Source organism: Rhinolophus sinicus, chromosome 15 (genome assembly GCF_057876585.1).
Source record: "Rhinolophus sinicus isolate RSI-liver-muscle chromosome 15, RSI-T2T, whole genome shotgun sequence".
In the NCBI taxonomy this organism is placed as follows: domain Eukaryota; kingdom Metazoa; phylum Chordata; class Mammalia; order Chiroptera; family Rhinolophidae; genus Rhinolophus; species Rhinolophus sinicus.
The window spans coordinates 109382396-109398701 of record NC_142515.1 but is presented as its reverse complement, the minus strand read 5'-3'; the positions used below and the strand labels follow the sequence as shown (position 1 = coordinate 109398701).

The window sequence follows — 16306 nt, the reverse complement described above, 5'->3', positions numbered from 1 at the left end:
CTTTTGGTAATATTTTATTTAAGAATTTTGCATACTTATTTATAAGGGGGAATAGGCTATAGTTTTCTGTTTTGTTTAATATTTTTTCAGGTTTTTATATCAATTTTGTATTCAATTTATTATTTTCCATGCTTTGGAGTAGTTCAAATAACATTTGGATGACTTGATCTTTAAAAGCTTGGTAAAATTTCACTATAGAACTACTTGTGGGAGATATTCTTTATATGTTTATTTTTAAAAAATTTGTTCTGTTAGTACCTATAAGAAAATTAGCAAACATTCTGTTTCCATATACTCTTCCTTTCTCCCTCCATTTTTGTAGTTGAAACTTATTTACATTGCCAGGACATATATTAAATATATATTATTCTATCACCTTATTATCTACCATCAGTACTACAGTTAAATATATTCAATGTCCTTATAGTGAACCTTCTTCAGTATTTCTCAGAATGTCTGAATTCATTCCCTTGTTGATACTTTAGGAATATTTCTTGAGGTCTTGCATATTCATAGCCTCATTTATTATATAAATTTATACTTAGACGTAAGTTTAGCTAGATTTAAAATTTTGGCTTACAATGCCTTTGAGTATCTTAAATATACGACTCTACAGTTTTCTGGCTTAAATTACTGTTGTTGAAAAGTCAGCCAATCTTACATTCCTTACCTTGTAAATAACTTGGCTTTTTTTATCTGCAAGCCCAACGAATATATTATTTTTCTTTAAATCTCAATAGATTTTTAAAATGTATCTTGGTATGTATATGATTTCACTTATATGTGGAATCTGAAAAACAAAATAAATGAACAAATAAAATAGAAATAAACTCATACAGATTGATGGTCGCTAGATAGAAAGGGATTAGGGAGGATGAGTGAAAAAGGTGAAAGGGATTAAGAAGTACAAATTGCCAGTTATAAAAATAGTCATGGGGATGTAAATTACAGCATAGGCAATATAGTAAAAAATATTGTAATAACTATGTATGGTGTCAGATGAGTACTAAACTTATTGGGGTGATAATTTTGTAAGGTATATAAATGTCTAATCACTATGTTGTACACCTGAACTAATTGTATGTCAACTATAATTGAAAAATAAATTTAAAAAATAAATTTTAAAAAGTATTTTGGTATTAACCACTCTAGGTTGGTTTTCATATGGTATATCTTTTCACAATGTAGATTCAAATTTTGTTTTATGTTTGGAAAGTTTTATTGAATCATGGTTTTTATATTTGTTTTGTTTCATTTCTTTGATTTTCGTCTTTAAGAATTATATTATACATGTGTTGAGTCATTTTTACCAGTCTGCTAAATTTATCATCTCTAAAATTCTTTTAATCATTTTTTCAATTCCATTTGATTTTTAAAGTGTTTTTATTTTCATATTCTATTTTACTTACAATAATTTCATTGATGTCTATTAACTTTTTGTTCCATCTAGTTTAGTCTCCTGATATTTTTGTTTTATTTTTAATTATTTATCAAGCTCTGCCCTTCTTTTAATATCACCCTCTTAGCTAGTGTTTTCAACTCTGATTTTTTCTGATTGATTATGCAACATTTATAATTTTTGTTTTCTTAATTGCCTTTAGCTAGTTTTGAAATATTAAATCACAACTTTCTTTGGTCTTTTTGCCATATTTTTCTAGTGTGTTTTCACTGTCCATTGGCACATCATCTAGAGAATGAGTTTTTTTTGCTTACATTTTATATTGCAGTCATTTTCTGTTGCTCATGTTTTATTGTGATGAGTTTTTCTATATTTTAGGAAGTTACCATATAGGTGGAAAGGGCTAATCCCTTTTTGCCTTTGTATCTAGGACTTCTTTCCCTGTACTAGTCATATGAACTTGAATCCTACTTTCAGTTGACTTTACTTAATGTGGGGTTCCATTCTTCTAGAAGGCAATTTTGGTTGTGTATTTCTGGAAGCTCTGGGGACTTGAATATACCAGCATAATCTAATTTTGTCCTAATTTTTCTACACTCATTACAAAGTGGGTGTTCTGTAGTTCTCCCCCAGTTTTAGCAGTTATTTTCAAGCCTGCCTGCTAGGTTTCCCCTCCAAGGATAGACCTTTTCTGAGTAGGTGAGTACTTTTTGGTGATTCCTTATTTTCCAGCTCAAAGAACACTGAAAATTCCTTCTGTTCTCCCGTTACTGCCAATAGTTGGTATTTTTGTTTGCTTGCTCATATTGTAGAATTTGTACAAAAAGCTTTGCTTTTTGTTAAAAATTTTGACCAGGAGTTTTTACTTTCACTGTTCTAGATGCTCTGACTGCTTTGTAAGGTGATTTCAGAACATTTAAAAATCTACACTGATGTTGCCATCTTGCCCCAACTGGAACCTAAACCAGTTCTCTACTTGGTTTTTGGGATACCGGACTATCCTGCTTTTCTATCCTACCTCAATAGTTTTTTTCTGAGAATTCTTTGCTGGATCTTCTTTCTTTTTAACTTCTTGATTAGTGACCTACAGGTCATTCTTGGGATCTTTTCTCTATTTACACTTACTTCTCAATGATTTCATCCAATCTCATGACTTTAAATACTAGTTAAAATCTGGTAACTTTAAACTTTCTCTTCATAGCCCTAAATTCTCTCTTAAACCCTAGATTTATGTCCAACTTTCTTCATACCCCACATTCAATTCATTACCAAGAACTAACAACACTACCTACAATATGTATCTTGACTCTGTTCACCTCCACCTATAACACCCCGGCTGAGCTACAATGATCACCATCTGAAACTACTGCAATAGCCAATTAACTGGGGTACTATTACTACACTAACCTTCTCCCTACCCCTACCTTAGTTGATTTTCTATAAAGTAGCCAGTTACTCTTTAAAAATATAAATCAGATAATATCATATCTCTGAGCAAAAACTAACCATGACTTCACACAACAGAACAACAGTTGAAGTGTTTCCCCATAACCTTACAAGGCCCTACATAATCTGAAAAATAGTGACCTCTATGATCTTATTTCCTACTACTCTACCTCTTACACTAGTTCTGAGCCACACTGGATTTATTTTCCCAAACACTCCATGTGGCTCCTACCTCAAGAACACTGTACTTGTTAACACATGTACCTTCAATGCTTTCCTCTCAGAACTTTGCATGGCTCATTCACTTCACTCAGTTCAAATAAGGATCATATCATAGACACCTCCCTTGAACATCCAATCAAAATAGTACTGCTGTATTCCCCCACGCCTTGTCAATTTCTTCTGTGTTTTTTGTTATATACTTCTTTAGTTTTCTTCATGTCATACCACTTACCATTACTTGAAAGCATATTTTTACTATCTCCCTCAATCAAATGTAAGCACTGTAAATGCACTGGCTTTATCTATCCTGTTCATTCTTATATTTCCAGAGTCAGATCCACGCATTGTCTACAATAGGTGCTACATAAATATTTGTCGATTAAATCTATGAAGTATTTCCCAATGATCATTTCTTATAACTTGTTATAGTACTTTTGATTATCGTAAGTTCAAATTTATTACTCTACCTTTGCTTCTATATTTAAAAAGGTCTTTCCTACCTTTATTCTATTTTTCTTCCAGTTCTTATGATTTCATTTTAACTTTTACTCATTAATTCAGCTAGAATTCCTTTTTGCTTATGGTGTGAGGAGAAATAACTTCATATTTACTCCCTCACCCTATTTCCCAGCATACATTTATTAAATAACCTCTACTTGTTTAAAATATCACTTTTAACCCATACTAAGTTTATGCACATATAGAATATCCTTTATAAATTCCTCGTATTGTTTTTACTTTAAATTTTAATATATTTTGATGTAAACATTCTAGGCATATCTATTAAACTATATACTCTTATTTTATTGATAGAACTTCATTCTGTTAGCCTCAGGGCAGTCATGGTTTATTACAGGATCTGAAATTAAATTAACCAATGTGCTTGGTCATGTAATGTGGCTGTCTCCAACAATATGCTTTTGAATGTCATCTATAACTTGTTTCCATTATGTCTAGAACTCTCAAGAAATGTACGTATATTGTGAGGAAAGGAGAAAGAGAAAACAAACCAGATCACAAAAGGAATTTCTAGTCATGCGACTTTGTCTAAGATATTTTATAATTTCATAGGATCTTTGCACTTAACTTTCCCTCTGTCCTATGATTGGCTAAAATCACAGAACTATGTTAGAATTCACACCTAATGGGTTCAAGGGATGTATCCACACCCTCGCTTTATAGCACCCTCTGTGCCCATTCACACATGTATTCATTCATTCTAAGAAACATCTGTATTTCATAATACAAGTTGAGAGCAGGATTTTGCCCTGAGGGTTTACTATCTAACAATGAAATCCATGTATTTAGTTTTCTAACCAAACTAATGCTTTCTCATTCAAGAGATGCACTTGTGCATCTGCTATTTATTTGGTATGCTTTCCCCTCTCTGTTACTCACTTCACAGTTTTGGTTTAGCAAATAAATAAATTGGGTGAAATGAGGAAAATTACATAGACCAAAACAGTAGGAAGTGCTAAATTGTCATCAAATAGCCAAGTGCCAAGTTTGTAAGAGAAAGGTATAGTTTGATACTCTAGCCACTTTTTGCTGGATCTTTCTAAGATTGCCATGATTTTGTTTCTAGGAGACACATTTCTTTGATCTATATGGAATCAAAGTAATTTATGTCACCAGAATTCAAATAAAATGGACAATATTAGAGAACAAACTATCGACTGATTATGCTTGTGTGTTATATACTGTGGTTTAAAAGTTATATAAAATGTAATATTTTAATATAAAATCATGACTATCAAACAAGCACTCATTTTTCAAAAAGATGAGCTACTAGAAAAAAGACCAGGTGCTAAAATTTCATATTCTATCCCAACTGCCTTCTGAACTTCCATTACTTGGTATATGTGTGAAATCAACTATTTAAAATCGTGGCACTCTTAATGCCAAAGTTATGTAGAGTGGGAAATAACATAGGGTAATCATTCTATTTTTTTTATACTATACTTCACCAAAAGGGGGAAAAAATTCCAACGAATTCAGGTTTTCATAGTCAAATGTATTTTAATTCATTGCTGCCTAGCTTTAGGTTCACAACTTGATAAACTTAAATTTTCAGACACTGGATCAATGGAGGTAGAGACTTGAAAGGAACAGAAAGGAAAGAGAAGAAAACAAGATTTCTCAAAAGGGAGACAGAGAGATAGAGATGAGAGAGAGAGAGAAAGAGAGAGAGAGAGAGAGAGAGAGAGACAGAGAGAGAGAGAGAGAGAGAGAGAGAGAGAGAGAGAGAGAGAGAGAGATTCTTCAACAGGATAAACCTATACTGGGGAAATGAGTGACTTAGAAAAATCTTTACATTTAAAAATAATTCTTTATAAATCCTTAGCCTTTTCCCCTCTTCATTTCTCTACCCGTGCCCTAAACTATTCCTTTTCAGATTTAATCCTCTATTTTTCTCTTCCCTGCTTCTTCCCACCGTCTCAAATGCTACCTTGGTCCTTCAGTGCCTCACATGGGAATGGCAGTTTGGGAATGCAAAGCTCTAGCACCTTCTCTGATCCTGGTATCCCTCTTAGACAGAACGATTTTCTGTCTGAACTCTCCTCAGCTATGACCAAACAGATGGCCCTATACTTTTAAGCAAACTAAAACATGCTGTGAAAATAAACCCAACAAGCTTATCCATAATATCATGTGGGAATCTACTAATCAAATTAACTCCGTCTTCTTCATTGCTTTGAAGTGGACTATCATCTTTGCTCCTTTTAGTTATGTCTTGCTTTTTTAAACTTAAAGTTAAGGTGTGTGTGAAATGGTAAAACAAAACAAAAATAACAAAACATATGTCTCTATATAAATAACTTTAAAATTATAATTAGCTTTCATTACTGTAACTTCTGGAAAACAGCAAGGAGGGCTCTGAAACTGAAGGTAAAGGTGCTGAGAAACACAACTCCTGTCTCAACAGGACACTGGTCATAGACTAAGTATGTATAGTTATAGGCAGCCAGTAGTTTACAATAGTTCATTTTAATATTTTTAGAGAACAGTTAAATGATCCAATCCCTAAAGATACAGCATTTCCCCCTTTCTTTGCCCAGGAATCTGTTTTGGAAGCCAATTCAATGATTACTACTAGGACATGGAATTTTGATATCCATTTGGTACTGATTTACACCAGCATTTTGAAGGCTGCCAACAAAAAAGTCCAGAATTTCAGGCAGCCAAAATTCCACAAGAGACAACTGTCTTTTATTTTATAGCTTATGAATTTGGGGCTTAATATGATTTTCCACTAACAAGTTCTGTACCCCCTTCAGAATGCTAAAGCTGGTGTATAGATCAGCAAAGTAAAACACAACATATGAGGCAAGTTAATATTAAACTTGAAGGAAAACTGTACAAATTATATTGTTCTTTTAGGAAAAAAAGCACTCTATTTGAAAGGGTGGACAAATGATTTATTGCGAACACTTAACCAGCACGTTCACATTTTTACTCTCAATCCCCACTTGTAGCATTTGTTTGGTGGTGGTGTGGCATTGGATACAGTATTAATAAAGTCATCAATTAAAAATCCACTAGGCTCCAAATACTTCATGCCATCTGTTTTTATTAAATATCTAGAAAAAAAAATGCAGAATTATGCCCAGAATGAGTAATAAATCACAGGCAAATAACTTAAGGAAGAGTTAGATGGATAACTTTTTAAGCATAAGTAAATAACCTGTTTATTTAAAAACAAGAAAATGTTCTTGGTTTCTAGAAATAATTCTGTTGCAAAACAAAACTTTCATATATAATTAGAAAAAATCAGTATAAAATTTCTCTGTATGCTCAAAGCAATCTTTTGAAGGAAGTCAAAGAGAGAATAAATATTAGAACACTGAAATGATTAAATGACTTTTTTTTTTTTTTTACAAAACCATGAAATCTTCTTCTCCAGATGCCATGACAAAAATGGAGAGACATGCATCCTCCTTGAATATTTAAGTGTCCCATGTCTAAATGTCTTTCCCTAGGATTCCAGGCTTGTTCAAAAACCTTCATGTTTCGTACAATTTCTAATGTGGTTTCATACACTTGTTCTCAATTTTAAGAGTCAGGAAAGATATAATTGATGAAATCAGCATAGGAAACCTTAGAATTATTTATGTACAAAACTAGATATCAAACACAACATCCTGTAATGCTTTTCGGTAAAGAGAAATGAGTTACCTCAAATAATTTTACAGATGAGGCCTATTGAAAATAAAATAAAGGAAACATTTCTATAGCAGAAGGCCTCACTAATCACTAAGAAAACCATACCAGGTGCCCATTGGAATCCTAAACTCTTATTCCAAAGACTGGCCATGTTGCCTACCATGAATGACTTCTGGACCATCATGTCTGGGATGTCCACTGCTTTCCTGGAATGGATAAGAATCTTTGACAGATTCTCAGACTCACTGGAGAGAAGGATATAGCATTATATGTAAGACTACACACCACCACTATATTTCTGAAATAGCCGTACAAAACAGAGTTATTTCAACTGTTGCCAAACTGCTCTGTCTAATGACCGTTAAAGCTAAACAAGAGTATGTACAAATGGGAGAAAGACTTCTCACACACATCCTTCACTTTTATAGTAGAAACATTTTTGTAAAAAACAAATCCATTTAAAAATATATTGCTAAGTTACTCTATAAAAATTATTAGCTAATAACATAATTTTATCTATGCAAACTCTTAAAACGGACATTGAGTGGATAAATTATTTCTCACCAAAAGTTACTATATCTAGAAGAAAATAAAATGAAGAAATACCTACAAATTAATCTTCAAACTTTAATGTCTGTACCCGTACTATTTACAAGACAGAGCATTAAAAAAAAAAAATCATCATTCTATTTGTAAAGAGGGCCTAGGAAATGTGTCTTAGGTGACAGCGAACCATGTTCTTACTGTTTTTATCAATCCTATACCTCTGTCAAGGACAAACATCTCTAGTTAATTTAATCAGGACTCATTTTCTTATTTGGCACAGAGTTATGACAAATTTCATTCTTAATTTCTCATTCAATATCCAAAAGATACCACATTAAAATTCAAATTATGGCTAAGCTCTACAAGTGTGGCCAATGGGGAGAGTGGAGAAATGCATCTCTAAAGATATCTTATCTACAGAAAATTGCTTCACTTTAAAATTTAAGTTTATTCTTCCAATTTTACCCTCTGTTACTTTCTGTACTACACTCATTCTTTATTCAGTCTTTACTGATTCATTTTAGATATAGCAGTTTAATCAGAAGTAATGTGACTGAATGTACTATACCTGTGGTTTATTTCCATTTATTTCATATAAACATGTTGAGAATCAGTTGAGTTCATTGTGTCCTTTGGAAATCTAATCATACAGAAAACCATGTATGACAGAATATGTACTACATAACACACACACACACACACACACACACACACACACACACACACAAAGGAGTCCTGAGAGCAAAACATAAAGGCTAAAAGAGGGGTAACTCCTCATTAAGGGTGGAAGAAACTTGAGAAACTTGAATGAGGAGTTTCTAAAAACCCTGACTAAATTAAATCACTCACTTATAGATAAAACGCACCCAGTCTCGAGGAGCTTGCTTAAGAGTGTTCTGTTCAGTCATTTATGACCAATGATGAGCAGGTGCTTGATGTCAAGGCCATTTTATATTTGAACTTCATCTTCTACTTTAAGTTCATGGCATGTATCACTTAGATGTCTTCCCAACAGTTCTCCATTTGACAACAGTGGAGTCATGGCAGGGGTCTGTGTGGTCAGTAGGGAAAGAGATGGAGAGAAACTGGGAGTCATGGCTTCTGGCAGAGAATTGAGATGGTAGAGAAGCGGGGAGTGTGGGTATTTCTGAAGCACTTGCCCTGGGGTCATGGCTGGCATTCTTGGTGGAACTGCTTTAATCCCAGGTTGTGCTACTGCTGTTATCAATGGTGGTGGAAAAACAAAAGATTTCCTCTCTTTGGGAATGCCAGGCATATGTAAATGCTCATCCTTTAGTTTTGCAATATCATTAAATACTGAGGCAAGAGGTTGGAACTTGGGTTCCCAACTGAGGAGATAATCCCAGTGATAGTTGCCTCTCACCTCATGATCAGAGGTTCTCTGGGTCGAAAGAGTTGCACATCTTGCTTCTTGATCACCTGAAACAAAGACAGACTCTTTTCTGATCTCAGCCAGGACGCCCACTTTTGCCTCTCTCTTCTTCAGTGTGTGGGGTAACACATTATTTTGAACATAGCTTGTACCACAGCCTTCTCCTCTATCTCCTTCCTCAAATGTATGGCTGGTTTCTGCTGTTTCGACAGTGACCACCACATCGGTCTCCCCAGACAAGCAGGAGAGCTGGTCTGAGTCCCTTGGGATTCCAGAGTCTGGCACCCTGGAGTCTCGGTCACTCAGAACTGAGCCAGAGTCCTTTCTGTAAGGGTGCTCATTTATCCTCTGGATCTCTTTATCTTCAGCAGTTTCTCCTTCCACAGAACAGTGGCCACTGGAGTTCGAGTGCCTGTACAGATTTACAATGTCCTTTTCCATGATGCTTATTAAACTCAACCATTCTGGCATGGAGTCCACAGGCACGGCGTTCTCATTACTGCAGTCATTGGTTTTCTGGAAGGGCTTGAGCATGCTGGCATCCTTGGTCAGTCTCAAATTGATATCTAAGGATGATGACATTTTCTTTTCTTCATAATTGTTTATTGTGTCTTTTCGTTTATGTCTTAAAATCAAGACAATGAGAATGAAGACCAGTAACAGGAACACTAAAAAGGAGACCGTGAGGCTGATGGAGAAGCTGCTAGCTGACAATGCCCAGTGTTTTCCTTCTGAGGAAAAAGACACATTCACAAAAACAGTACAAGATGTGAACTTGGAGTCCTGTTTAGGGCTATGAGCGATTATTTTCATTTCAATGGTGTCTTCTTTGCTGACTTGACTTCTTATTAGGGGAAGGGCTATAGTCAAATAAATATTTCCATTAGTTTTATTTACTGAAAAGAAAGGAGATGGCGTTTCAAGGGAGTAAAGAATAACACCATCGATACCAGCATCTGCATCTGATGCTTCCACTCTGCCAATCAACTGTCTTATGTTATTCTTTTCTGGGAGGTTGAAAAAATACGGATCTTGAGTGAAAATGGGTTCAAACTCATCAATCCCTTCAATATCCACCCAAACCATTAAGGAGGCTGTTGAGTCACCTTTGTCTTTTGCCTGAACTGTGAGGCAGTATTTATTGTTGTTTTCATAGTCAAAGACTTGCTTAGCACGGATATCCCCTGTCAGAGGGTCAATGAGGAAGGGGTCATGGTTATGAGTCACCCCATGAGTGACAGAACAAGGGGCTATGATAGAATAGGTCAGTTCTCCATAAGGACCTGCATCAAAATCCAAAGCATTTACAGAACATATGGTGGAGAAAACAGGCAGATTTTCAGGAACAACACAGTTCAAGCTTGAGAACATAAACTGAGGTGCATGGTCATTATCATCTAGGACATTGACAAACACAACTGCAAAAGAAAAATGTTTCTTTTCTTCATCTGAAGCTTGGATAGTTAAAGTGAATTTTACTGTTTCTTCATAATCCAGAGGTTTCATCAAATAAAGAACTCCAGTTTTCTCTTCTAAGTGAAAATGCCCCTTCTCGTTTCCAGAGATTATGTGGTAGATGATTTCTGCATGCGAACCCACATCACGGTCATTGGCTGAGACCACAGTGATGTGGCTCCCTAGGTGGGTACTTTCCTTGACATGGGCATGATATTTCAGACTGTTGAATGTCGGTGGATTGTCATTGACATCAAGCACTTCTATGGATACAATGGCTGTGGAACTCAATGGAGGGCAGCCGTGGTCAGATGCCAGAATGACAAGTTTATGACTGGCAAAAGCTTCTCTGTCCAGACTGCGAAGCAACACCAGATAACCAACTTGTTTATAACGATATTCCGAATGAATGAAACTAGTTTCCACATGGAACCTGTTCTGTGAATTACCACTGATGATGGAATATTCAACATGTGTGTTTTCACGGGTCCAGTCACGGTCAATGGTTGAAAAGGTGACAAGCGTGCCTCCAATTCTAGCATCTTCACTCAAGCTAAGGTTATAATATTCTACTACAAATTCAGGGGCATAATTATTTATATCTTGTATTTCTATCTCCACTAAGGTAAGAGCCCTCAGGTCAGGAATTCCACCATCACTGGCTTCAACAAGAAACTGAACTGTTGATTTTTTATCCAGAAGAAACACAGGATTGATAGTAAACACTGTGCCTGAAAAACAAGACATAAATTAAATGTCATGAAATGAAAATTTCATGATCCATTTGGTCAGTAAATATTTATGAAATATTTACTAATGTGTTTAGTTATTTGTTAGATTTGTTACTTAAGTTACAACCAAGAGTAACTCCAAATAGAAAATTAAAATTATTATATTTATGCTTTTGTAACATTTAAGATCCAGAAATAATATTCATGGCATTCACTCTTTAAGTATGTATGCTCCTTGAGGATGACTCTGCCACAAATTTTTCTTAATCTTATTTTGGTATAGTAAATTGTTCCATTTTAAAGGAAAATGTATTCTTATTTGAAAAATGTATACCCCACGCTGCTACCCATAGATACATGTATAACAACATTCTAGCACACAGGTATGTATTTAGGAAATACTGGTTGACAATACTCTAGTCAAATAAAAGCAGTAAGTCTGATAATGCAAAGTTACAACTGTGGCTTAATTATAGAGATATTTTTCCTAAACCTCTTGTTTCGTTCAGCACATGGATTTTCCCCTTATTGATGAAATATATTTAATATATTATATTGTTTAAAATATAGAAATATGTCATTTTTCCAAGCATGCATATAATGACATGTTTCTAAGATACATGTGTTTTAAGTATGGGCGATAAAAAAGAATACAGAATGCTATCATATAAATGTCACATTTCAGTTGGGGTCCCACCATGAATTAAATTGATCTGATAACATGTTATGTTTTAAAAATGTTCTCATCAATATCTCACTGTAAAGTTTGTTGATAACTCATATCAAGCAAAAGAGCTGCTAGGAATGAGAGCTCAGAGGGACCACCTCCCACTTCCCACACCGTGATCTGCTGTGGCCAGGGCAGCAGGTCCCATCATCTGACGCCACACGCACACACTCACATATGTATGTGTATGTACATATCTAATAAAGGTAAAATAAAATAGAAAGAAAGAAAGAAAGAAAGAAAGAAAGAAAGAAAGAAAGAAAGAAAGAAAGAAAGAAAGGAAAGAAAAGGAAGGGAGAGAGAAAGAAAGCGAGTATGAGGTGAGAGAGACAGAAAACAAAGCAAAGGAAAGCCAAATTCCTGACATGTTTACATCCATGCTACAGACATTTATCCACACATGTGGCCACATGACCCACATCTCCCCATTACAACACACCATGGGCCTCATGTTTGTATTTCATGACTTAATTTTTCTTTTAGATAATCCTCAGGTTAATTTTTTTTTTCAATTGAGATATCATTGATATATGACATTAGATTAGTTTCAGGTATACAACATAATGATTCAATATATGTATATATTGCCATAAGTCTAGTTAACATCCACCATCCTGAGGGTCATTTTAAAATCAGCCCTCACTTGTGAAATGATGCCATTGTAAGTGGAGATGGGGAACACAGTGTACTGTGTCCCAGGCTGTTCTTTTCTAGAGTGTGCTCTGTCAGGGACCGTGCTTTGCTAATTATTCATTTTTACCAAATTTAGCTTTAATGTCTACTCACCGTTAAATGTTCTCTATACAATGCTTAACTATTCTAATCTAAAATCACTTGCCTAACACATTTCCCAGCCATGAATATCTTGTTCTGATAAAAGTACAGAGCCTCAGAAGGCATCAAATAAACCAGAGCCACAATGTTTTTACTTAGTCGAGATGCTCAAATAATTTTCCCTTTTTGATTTTTTTTTTTGGGGGGGAGGTCCTTATTGAATGTATGATGCTCTTACTGAACTCTTCGTACTTGTGCTTTGATAAAAAGCTTCCAAATTCTAGTAACGTGAAGTCCTCAGTACTAAATTAGTCCATTCGACTTCATCTGATTCTTGCCGAGGTCTGGGGTAACTACGTGAATGGTGCTTGGCTGGACTGATGGACTGGGTGTTTACTATATGGGGATCTCTGCACTTATGCGCCTCTGCCAGCACTTAATCAATTCCTTTTGCTTCCCAGCCACTGAGTTGTTGGAGAAGAAAAATAACACTGGGATTTGCTACCATAGCATTTGATGTGAAGAGAAATAAGAAGGTGGTGTCTATAATTTAACCAGGGGTTGGGGGTGGAGAGCTATTTTAAGAGCATTTGGAAAGGATTACTTCAGGTTTCCACCCTGTAACTCAAACCTATGAACACTAAAGCCACTATAAATAACTCACCATTCATAGGATCAATTGAGAATTCCTTAGAAGATGAAAGGATTCTGTAAGAAATGTCCTCGTTGCTTTCTAAGTCCATGGCTGCCACGGTCAGCACGGAGTACCCCACAGGCACCGATTCAGGAATGGTGACCTGGGGGAAAAAGAGAGAGAAATGGACATTGTACTTAAAGACTATAAATATTGTCACTAACAGCCAGAACATGAGATCATTTTATTTATTTTGCTTAAGGAAAATACACAGAGAACCTGACTTTATTAGACATATTCATTTATAGAGCTGACATATTATAAGAAGCTTGTGTAGTGGTCTCAGTATTCAGAAAAAAAATATATTTTAAAAAAATTAATTGTTTTGATTTTTATTATGAAAAATTTCCTTCCAAATTATTTCTGTGTGGTAGAGGATAGTTATATTATTACATATGTACGTTGTGCAATGTAGCAAGCCTTCACAGAAAATCATTACTTATGTTAGTTTCCCTCCTGTGTTTACACGGTAACCCTACATTTGCTATATCCAAGAGTCCTGAAGCCTGTTTCCAAGTACTTAGTTGAATGCTATTATTGTCGTCACATCTACAAACATACACTATGCTCTAAAAACTAAAATTTCCTCTTTACAGTTTTGTTCATGATTTGTTTCTGTAAAATGTTAGTCAACATATTCCAAAAATATGCCTAGGAAAGAAAAAGTTTTCTCAAATGACTCGAAACTGCAGATAATCCAAGCTACCTTATTGTCTTGTCTATGGCTTTGAAAATATTAGGCAAGTTCCGATAGTTAGAACAATTGGTCCCCAATCCCTAAAAACTATACAAATGGTGACATACTTTCATATGATGACATGATATATACTTAAAAAACTGAATTTGAATGAGATATTCAATTCCATATATATTTCTAGCCTCCAGGGTATGAAATATAAACTCCTCAGCATCAACTTAAGCACTAAAAACAGTGAATATGGTATGCCTAAGTAGTCTGCCAACAAGCATAGGCTTACATTATTCCCTATTCTTTCCAGTTTTGCCTGTGTTTCAGCATCTCTTTAAGCTGTTTACCTGGTAAGAATCTTGAGAAAATACTGGTGGGTTATCATTGACGTCCACCACACGGATGACGAGCGCTCCCTCTGTGTGGTGCACCGAATCCGAAATTTGGATAAGCAGCTCATGTTCAGTAGCTTCTTCAAAATCCAGTGTTTTCACTAGCACCACTACTCCAGTGTTCCGATCAATAGCAAACTTGGTTCCAGCGTCACTCTCTTTGGCGAAATGGAAGATGAAAGCTGAATTCAAATCCACATCATGAACTGATATCCGAGTCACAATTACACCAGGCAAAGAATCTGAAATAGTCATGACCAATGTCAGTCTCCATTAAAATTCACCCTTTGAAAGACTTTTCTTTAGTAGTTCCATCCAAGCATTTTTTATTTTAAGTCCAACATGATTTGCTGTTTCTTGGCATGATTTCTCATACAAAGCTCATTATGAACGGAACAGAAACTTTGAAGAATTTATAAGCCCAATAAAAGCGAAAATTTACCACTGAGTGGGGAATTGAGGAGGTAGGGTATATTCAATTTTTATATTACGTTTTTAATTGTATTCTTACAGCACAATTCCAGGACCAAGAAACATTGCAACCCACTTATTTGTCCTATATAGTGTTTGTATCAAAATCATATATTCATGGGGGATATAGGTGGCAAGAAGGTTATTATTCAAAACATTAATACAAAACATAAGATTTTGAAAAATACACAAGATTTAAATGAAAGTATTTGGATGCTGAAGTTAGAAATAGATACTTAGTTCCTTGTACTTATTTTTGCAAAATTATTCTTTTGAGTGGTGCATAGACTGCTTCCTTTCTTTAAATGTGACTCAGAATTATCAAGAATAGGAGGGAAAAGTATACATAGTACATATAATGAAAGCAAATCTGTAATATTTTTCACCCCCCCCAAAAAAAAAAAAAAAGACATACCAAATGCCTCACACACTGTAGCTGTTCTTTAGTTTAACTGCCATGAAAGGCACTTTGTTTTTAAGCTTATATGTATGGTACAGGTAGAAAAAAGATGCCAAGGTATTCAGAATAGTTCCACTGTATATGAGATTCATAATTTTTATATTTCAAGCTTGAACATTCTCTATGTGCACCAACCACACCTTACCCCATTCAGTACATTTTGATTTATGCTGTTTGTTCTTGTGATATATTTATACTGGGCATACTGCTGCATTTTGATGCTAATGTATGTGCTTTGGAATAGTATGTTCAGTAAATGCGAATTAAAATATATCAAATAGGTGGAATCCATGACATGGGCGCAACTAGGAGAGCAATAAAGCAAAGTTGTGAAATCATCTGGGAGGTAAAACCGAACAGTCTTTTACTGGTAGAATATTTTAGAATATTTAGACTATTTGTAGATATACTTATATATAGAAATCTCTGAAATATATCCCTCTTGAGTGGTGATGGTTATTATTTGTGGACATAAAACGTTAGGAACACTTTAGGAATAAGTTTGGTATTACGAGTGAAAGGAGAGAGGCAAGTGAAGGGCCACCACTCTTTGCAACTTCAACCATAAAGAGTTGGGTTGGGTTTTACCACTCGAACCATTGACCACAGACAACTTTGGGATCATGCTGTATGGTCATTTTATAACCCAGAGACCCAAATAATTAAGATTAATAAGCACATGACATAAAATGATGCATTTCCAACTTTTACCAGTAATGTGGTAAAATATTTCTTCAATTGCTG

The 16306-nt window shown here is 35.0% G+C and overlaps 1 protein-coding gene across 3 annotated transcripts in view; it reads right to left on the bottom strand.

Moving 5' to 3' along the window:
- DCHS2 (dachsous cadherin-related 2) overlaps positions 1-16306 on the bottom strand; it is a 275852-nt gene that overhangs the window by 37204 nt on the left and 222342 nt on the right. Inside the window, exons 18-20 of one of the 3 annotated variants that reach the window (XR_016019065.1) lie at positions 14587-14873; positions 13522-13654; positions 8644-11356 (exon numbers count right to left, since the gene is read on the bottom strand). Coding sequence is in view for 2 of the 3 variants with exons in the window: in XM_019733266.3 (XP_019588825.3) it covers positions 8727-11356; positions 13522-13654; positions 14587-14873 (3050 nt within the window). In the remaining variant the exon portion in view is untranslated. Of the gene's footprint in view, positions 1-5080; positions 11357-13521; positions 13655-14586; positions 14874-16306 lie in introns of those variants that run through there. The other 2 variants (XM_019733266.3, XM_088792569.1) reach the window with 2 other exon arrangements.